Source organism: Aplysia californica, unplaced genomic scaffold (genome assembly GCF_000002075.1).
Source record: "Aplysia californica isolate F4 #8 unplaced genomic scaffold, AplCal3.0 scaffold00138, whole genome shotgun sequence".
Classification (NCBI taxonomy): domain Eukaryota; kingdom Metazoa; phylum Mollusca; class Gastropoda; order Aplysiida; family Aplysiidae; genus Aplysia; species Aplysia californica.
The window spans coordinates 385,814-394,480 of NW_004797408.1; the positions used below are offsets into that span (position 1 = coordinate 385,814).

Consider the following 8,667-nt stretch of genomic DNA (forward strand, 5'->3'; position numbering starts at 1 on the left):
ACACGCACACGCGTTCACACACACACACACGCACGCACATACAAACACACAAACACACAAACGCACGCACACGCGAACTCACACACACATACACACACACACACACACACACACACACACACACACACACTCACACACAAAGAGAGAGAGAGAGGCGACTCAATTAACTCGAGGAGAAAACGGCCTTTCATTTGGGTAAAGAGACAAAGAGAGCGGCCAATTACTCTTCCATACAAACTTCCAAATATAATACGAATTCCCATGGATTCGGCTGGGGTCGCTAAAGGTTCAAGGTCTGCTCATCTTTCTCCTCGTGCTTATGTATCTATCGAATGTACTTTTCTATACAAACTAAATACAAAATTGGTTTGTATCACTAATTATTAGGGAGGGGAAAAGCAAAATGGACATAATATAGAAGAAAACAGAGGAACGATAGCAAAAGCTCCTTCCAAGAATGCGTTGAAGGAGCCAGTCAGTTATTTTGGTTTATTTTGGGGTCGCACAGACTGAGACCTTATATCAGTTAATTTGACTTTGAGTTTCAAGACTATACGCAGCGGGGAAAATTTGTAAATTTAGGTATAATTAATAACAGTACTGATTTTTTTTTAAACCCACCGTACGACGTGCAATTTGCTTTCCGCGTATGGAGCATTCAGCTTCTTTCGAGAAAAGGGGGGGGGGTATTAGTCGAAAACCCGTTTTATAGACTTGATAAGTTATATGTAAGTTGTCATGAATTATAATGTAGAGTAAAATGTGAGAGCTGATTTTTTAAATTGTGCTTAGGTCAAATGCCGTAAGACCGGAGTTTTCAAATTACGCTCCAGGCCTGGGTAGCGAACTGCAATCAAGCGTAGCATGAATCCCTCAACTTTCATTGCCGCGATTGCTTTCTAACTTAGTCAAAAAGATTAAATCATCATATTTTAATATTGTTCTGAGGAGGTGAGCTGGATAAAAGAAAATCCTTAATCGACTCGCTTCATGTGAAAAATATTTTCAACGTTTAAGGGGGGGGGCTACTCCTGAAGGCTATCTCGCTTATTACAGGACCGAATTTTACCACATTACACACATATAACAAGCATAGTAAAGAGTCTTAAAATCTGCAATCAAATTTGAGAAAAAGGTTTCGTTTACATGGATACGGCGGCCATAATGGATTTTGTTGACATGTCTTACGTAATGAATATCGCACTTATCCCTTATGGAAATAGATTGGGGTTTTTTGCATGCGTGTTAACAAACATTAGATCTAAAAATGTGTCTGTTGTTTTTTTCCTAAACGAATTAGACAATTTTTAATGAATTTTTTTCCTGAGGTAGTATTCAAATTTGCAAAAAATCCGTGAAAATCCACACTCCAGACACCACCAACAAAAGTCTATTCCATATATCAAAAACTCAGCACATAAATCTTTAGTATTACATTTTTTCTTCATTCTGTGAAAATTGTATAAAGATTGGATGAAAAATGGCGGAGTTATTCAAAAAAGTATAGAGAAAAGTCGGGTTTTGAGAAAACGGCCGATAAAGACAAATAAAATATTGACTTTATGAGGAAATGGCAGAGACAAACGTGACCGGTATGGGGAAAAAATAAGGTTTTTGGGGTTTTTATTGCAATGAAATAGTTGTAGGAGAGGCTGAGTAAGCAAAAAATGCCTACAACTCAAATTCCATAATTTTGAGCCGAATCTTGACTTTGGGGGTGCAGCTCCCCCCCCCCCCCCTTAAGTCGAAGACACCATCATTCTTTGTGCAAACGGCGAATATTCTGATCAGGTAAAAGCACATTAGTTAGACAATCTTTCAATAAGCCCATTGCAGGAGGCGAGAAATGGTGAAAATTTCTGGTTTCTTCAGTGCCCATTTACTCATTATTTTAAAATTGAAAAATGAAGCTTAAAGTTCATCTGAAAACTAACAAGTAAAAATCCGTTAATTGCCTGAATAATAAAGGAACATAGAAAAACGCCATTTCAGTATTCTGTTTATGTTGTCATTATCATATAAATATCTTTTAAAACTGATAATGCGATATTACCTAAAGATATTATAATTAATCAATTCCTCAGGATTATGAAAAAATATTAGACGCTGCATAATCATGAATTCTTGTGAGATTGTAGAAAATTTCAAGAAAATAAAAGAGAGCAAACAAGGCAGAGCAGAGTTAAGCTTGCTTGGGAATGTCAATAATTAAAACTATAAGGGAAAGAGAAATGGTTTAAACGTTTTGAGCTCACAAGTAGAAGAGGAGACAAAAGTAGCAAGAAGAGGAGACAAAATAGAGACAATGAATAGTTTACTTAAAGAACATAGAAAGGCGGGTGTTGGGAAAACCCAAGATATTACAGGTTGCTGAGAATATCATCGAAGAGAATTAACTGACGACGTCGCTTTCAGAAATGGCACTTGAAGAAGAACATATTTCTTTTTTTATATTCGCCAAACAACAAAGGAGACACCAAGAGCTTTTGAGAAAAATACACGTAGAAAGAAGGCCAGTGTTTCATAACGCGTCTTTCTTGAGCTTATTATCGAAACCATGGGTCACAAACTCAAATTACCCTAAGGCCGCTTGAGGTAGAGTCTGGGTACGCCTGAGACGCATTATGTGTTACAGAAAAAGAACTTCAAGTATTTATAAAAGTAGAACTGATCCAATTTCTATTCATTAATAGAAGTTTATAACATGAGCGGTTATGCAGTTGCCTATAGGAGATAAATAATATATCAATTCTATTCAGGAAGTTACCATAAGAATTTACCTTGGAAAAATAGCTTTGTGCTTGTGTGCGTGTGTGTGTGTGTGTGCGTGTGTGTGCGTGCATGGTGCACGTGAGTTTGTGTGCGTGTCTGTGTGTGTGTCTGTCTGTGTGAGTGTTTGTGTGTATGTATGTGTGTGTGTGTGTGTGTGTGTGTGTGTGTATGTGTGTGTGAGTGTGTGATAGTGTGTATGTGTGTGTGAGGGCCGCATTAACACCAAATTTTGATGACAAATTAGGGGCACAAAATAGTATTATCCTCCTGTGGGTCTCAATGGGCCCATGGGCCATGAGTTTGTGACATCTGTTCAAGAGATCACTGCAAACAATATCTGGTATTTATCCATTTCCCGTTACCTTTTGTCCCATGTCCTCTAACAACAAGTCACAGTGGGTATTTAATAAAATAAATAAGGACTTTGATTGGACACATTATGTGATTATAATAATGCCTATGTACAAGGTAGACCCTTTTGGGGCATGAGATTGGAAAAATTGCAGCATGTCACTGCCACAAGACCAATGTGGACAGAACTTGCTTGGTCAAAGATTCTTAATGATCTAAATTGAGTTGATAGGAGCCGGGGGGGGGGGGTAAAAAGCTTACTTTTAAAAATGCCTCAAGCATGAATCTAGATCGTGTCGCCCACAAGCATCACCAAAGAGCCTGTGCATTATTTCAAAGATTAAAATAGAGCAAAACAAACAGAGAGAAACCTTTTTTAAGGGAACCATAATTTCCACAGACGCACATGTAGATCAATACACGCTGTGACTGTGAATGACATTTTATTGCATCTAAACAACAGATAGCTGTAATTTGAAAATGAACGTTTTAAGCCTCCATCGGCATAATTTATAAAGTTGCAGAGACCGGCTACTTGGACTATGATGTCAATAGATGATTATCAATCTAAAGCAAGGTTACTTTCACGCAAACGGCAATAATTGGTTAAAGGAAGCTACTGGCACGTTATACTTTTTTTCCCTTTTGGTGTTTTATTTAGCCATCTGTCTTAGTCTTTCCCTACACACCATGCACGTCTACTTGTTTGTATTTATTCAAAGAAACAAACTCGTAAGAATGAAGGGAGTGAGGGAGTTGAGGGCCAAGATGATTTTTTTCAAGAAATGTTTATAGCTAGCTAGTGGCAGTTAATGACTTACACAGTGTAGAAGAGAACAGGGATATCGGAGGTTGGGGTCCGAGAGTTGCTGAAGCCGAAGTAGAGATTGGCCAAGACGATGGTGCCAATGACGATGACCAGACTCGTGAAGGTGGGTCGGAGTATTATCGTTCTCCGACCGTCAAAAATAACGATAACAAAGACAGCCGTGAAGTAGATGAAACTGATGATGAGGGTGACAGTTTGACCAATACATTCGACCGTGGCCTCCAGCTGGGGAAGAATAGATGGGAGTGTTAATGAGAATATACGCGGCAGTCAAAAGGTTGAACAATGTGTGTATAGTTGTTATGTTATTTTCTATAGATGTTTGAGGAGGGTGGGTTTGTTTCCATGGCAATTTCAGATGATACTGATGATAATGATAAACATAATAGTAACAAATAGCATTTGTATAGCGCATATAGCTGTTTGACAGCAAGCTCTATGCGCATTACACTATGTTATATCCCCTAGCAGACCATAAAATACTCAGAAACATTCTCAGCTTCCCGGGAAGCATGCATGATGATGGTGGTGATGGTGGTGATGGTGGTGGTGGTGGTGATGATGATGGTGGTGGTGATGATGATAAAGATGTGCTTTTCTTTGTCTTACTCGAGGCAAAACGTTGAGTACTTATATTACCAAACATAATGTTTTCTGTACCACTTTAGGAAATGAGAGCTGGCAGATATCGTTTCTTTGAAATTTAAAGACCATAATAAGTTAAGTCTGTGTATGAAAAAACTGTCCGTCTTATTTGGTCCCAACAGCACGTGCGTTCTTTATTCTTTATAATTTACGCTCCCCCCTCCCTCCCCCTCCTCTCCCCTTCACCCTCCTCCGCCCCGGTCCTTCTTTCCCGCCCCTTTGCCAGGATACCAAACAATAAAACTATATTAACTTTACTATAAACTAAGTAACAAATGTACTCACAGTCCGTAGCATAAAGCTTAGCACCAGAAAGACTATCATTGAGACCATCAGAATGCCCAGGTATGCAGCCACCATTGGGCACTTGGTGCGGACGGCATAGCGCTTGTAAAGCTTCTCCAAGTCTAGGTCTAGGAAGGAGTCCTGGTTAGAGTAAATATGGCGATACACAGAATGGTAGTTGGTTTGCTTTTCCTTTTTTTTTAAATTTAATGTTGGGTTATTTATGCATACTTGTTTAATTATTACTGTTGGTAATGCTTTCATATTAGGTAGTGTGTGCGTGTGGGGGGGGGGGGTAAAGTAAAGCGCAGTGGTACAATAACGGTCATTTTGTGCTTTTAGAAGGTATGACATGCAGATACACATGATAGACAGAAAGGAAAAAAAGTAGGACCAACCAGAAGAAAACTCGAAAAAAATGTGTTTCATACCCGGGGAAGAGGTCAATGATGATAAGTACTTTTACAATGATACATCAAGGGTTAAATAGTCCAAGGAAAAGGTAAAGCAGACTGACAGAAAAAAATAATGGTTAAAAAAAGCTGTAGGATTTCCAGTGGCGTCCTCTATCAAAACACGACCTCGTTAACAGGCTAATGCGTTTTTAACGAGTTCTCTGAGTTTAGATAACTACTGACGCCTAGACGCATTTCCGGACAACTGGTGCATGAAAAAATATAGTTAACCGTGATATATCCAGGAACTTTCAAAACATGCTAACATATTGGTTTTTATACTTGTTACTCTTTACTTTTTTACTGTTTCATCCTCTGGTGCCGTTAATCGTCGATATGTAGTTTTCTATGTCAGGCCTGCTCCGCAGCTCTTTCAGTTGTGATATTTATTATGTTTTGTCAGGCTTTCCTTGACACCCACGATCCACCTTTTGTGTAGCCTTCCTCTTCCTTTAAAGCTTGAGGGCTTCGTGTTGTAGACTCTCGAGGCTGGCTGGCCAGGTGATTTGCCTAACAGGTGACCAAACTATTTTATTCTTCGTCTTTCTATGTAATGCAGGCAGAACTCAGTGTCAATAGGTGCTCTTACTTCTTCATTTCTCTGCCTGTCTCGTCTTTTGATGTTAAGGGTTATGGCAAGACATTTCATTTCGCATACAGTGCATTTGCTTTCAAGGGTTTTACTTAATGTCCAGGTCTGGCACTGGTAGCATAATGTTGGTATAAATTCTATTTCTCTGTCTATTGACCCGTTTTCAGAAAAAATGCTACCAAGATATTCAAACATAACGGTTGCTATAGACTTATCTGTAAGTGAGACAGATGGAAATAACAGAGGAAAAAAAGAGAAAAGCTAACTACAATTGGTGCGTTCCATTGACCTGTTAAAACTGATGCATTTGCTGCAATTTTGTTTTCTTTCTTTTATGTGGGTTTGTTCTAAGTGGAGAAATTGACATCGAAATAATACAATTGTTTAGTGCGGCAGAGGGCAGGATAGACAAACAGAGGAACAACTGATTGAAACAAGAAAAGAAGTACTTACCTGTGGTGCTCTCGGACAATGAGCAATGAGTAAAACTACAGACCACATCGCGTGACAAGTCAACCGTGTTATATCCAGGATTGTTCAAAACATGGTCAACCAGTGGGTTTTTTATAGACCCCTTGGAATCCTCTTTCTTTGGATTTTATCCAAGCTTACAAGAAGCGCACACACAAAAAAATGTACACACACACATACACATATACACACGCGCGCGCGCGCACTCACACAGGCACATACACTCACGCACACACGAACGCATACATACACCTACACACACACACACACACACACACACACACACACACACACACACACACACACACACACACACACACACACATACGCACACACGAACACACTTGTATACATTTTTTAAAAGCAAAATGATTTCCTCGGGGTAGCAGTCATGACGTTAGAGATTTCTATCAGATTCTTATACGTCTTTTGTTCAAAGGTTTTCAAGGTTCGCTCTGGCATTGAACTATAAAATCTGAACATTATAAAGTGAAAGTTGAATCTATTTTTAAAATGAATAATATGTTCATTTTACACTTTCCTCTCGTATTCGTTTGACGTCGAGGCAGGGTACAATTTTTGGTCAGTGCCAAGGTGGCTTGTTTCCGCCGGTCGCCTGATAAAATCACACATTGCTAAATTGTTCGAAAATTGCTTTTTTAATTGTATGTGTGTGTGTGTGTGTTTGTGTGTCTGTATAAGTGTGTGTGTGTGTGTGTGTGTCTGTATAAGTGTGTGTGTGTGTGTGTCTGCCTAATATTTTGATAGTGCTCGGTGAGATACATGTCCCTGTAAAACTGTTTTCAATTACGTCAATAAAACGTGAAATATGACATAATGTTAAAATCGTGATTAAAAACTGCATCACAAAAGGCATCTGTTCAAACCGTGAATCCCACATCTGTGTGAAATTCACGTTCTCATCAGTCGGTCTATGACTAGCAGTGCTGACGGTTGGCACCGTGAACACATCAATAGACCTTGAAATATTCTTCTTTGATGTTCAATATGCTCATTTGCTGGTTTTGTCTCTGATCGTTTGCGGGTTTATGGACAGTTTCCTTTCTCATTATGCAGGTCTCTCTTTTGACACTGGCTAAGTTCTGAGGCTTTTAATCTCACATACAATGATCTTTCTTTTTCGTGCTGGATTTAGCTGCCGTATCTGGCATAGGTACATCAGTGTTGAAAGGAATGTGCTGTTGAAATGTCGCCTTTTTATTTCCACCTGCACGTTTAAATGGGTGGGTAGTAGTGGCCGTTAGTGAGTTACTGTATTTGCTTTCTGGGTCTTGTTTTCAATTTTTCTGGCCACTCTTCCATCACAAATTATAATTTTTGTCACGGTATTAAAATTCCCAAACCTGTGTCCCATCGATGGCGATGTTCAGTGGGCCTGGGTTACTGCTGACTTTTATTGCTCCTGCTTTGGTAATGCTGATTCTCATTCAGTATCATTTGCATCTTTTTTTTTTAAATTCAAGACACTTGTATTGTCTTGCAAGCTATCGGAATTTGCATTCAAGATGCTCTGGTCATCGGCTAACATGATTTCATTTGCGCTGGTGTTGTCATTACTTGTATTTGCCTCTCTTCTGAGTTCAAATAGTATGTTTCAAATAATAACGGAGAGAACACACAGTCGTGTCTCACTCTTGACAATACTGGGAATCGCTTAGTAATTCCTTCTGATTTTCTAAAAGCTTCAAGTTTTTTCTCATGATAAGCCCTGATGCTTTTTATGGCTTTAAAAGGAAACTGGCAGTGAATGGATGGTTATGTCTCTAACATTTAACTTTAAACTCATATTAACAAAATTTATACTATACGAATTAACGAGTAGGGGAGAAGTTAATGGCAGAAGTTACTTATTTTAACAACTAACCAGGTGGGAGAGGGAGAGCAGAGAGAGAGAGATAGAGAGAGACAGAGACAGAGACAGAGACAGAGAGACAAAGACAGACAGACAGACAGACAGACAGACAGACAGACAGACAGACAGACAGACAGACAAAGAGGGAAGGGCAGGAGATAGGCGGAAGAACTGACATACATCTTGAAATGAAGAGATTCTATATTTATACTAATTTTGTTCTAGCTCATCAAAATCATTCGACGTGCTTATTATTCCTTTTTCATTCAGTCTTCTTTTTTTCTTTTTTTCTTTTTTTTTTTTTTTTGGTAGTGGTGATTTTGGAGTGGGGGTGGTAGGGGCGACAGTTTGATAAACTTGTTCTCTTTACTCTTTTTTCTTTCCTTCTCAAATT

The 8,667-nt window shown here is 38.9% G+C and overlaps 1 protein-coding gene across 3 annotated transcripts in view; it reads right to left on the reverse strand.

The window, feature by feature from the left end:
* Positions 1 to 8,667, reverse strand: part of aplB (adenylate cyclase) — a 118,763-nt gene that overhangs the window by 30,010 nt on the left and 80,086 nt on the right. For all 3 annotated transcript variants that reach the window (NM_001204726.1, XM_013081611.2, XM_013081609.2), the window contains 2 exon segments: positions 3,945 to 4,177; positions 4,883 to 5,023. In NM_001204726.1, the coding sequence (NP_001191655.1) occupies positions 3,945 to 4,177; positions 4,883 to 5,023 (374 nt within the window).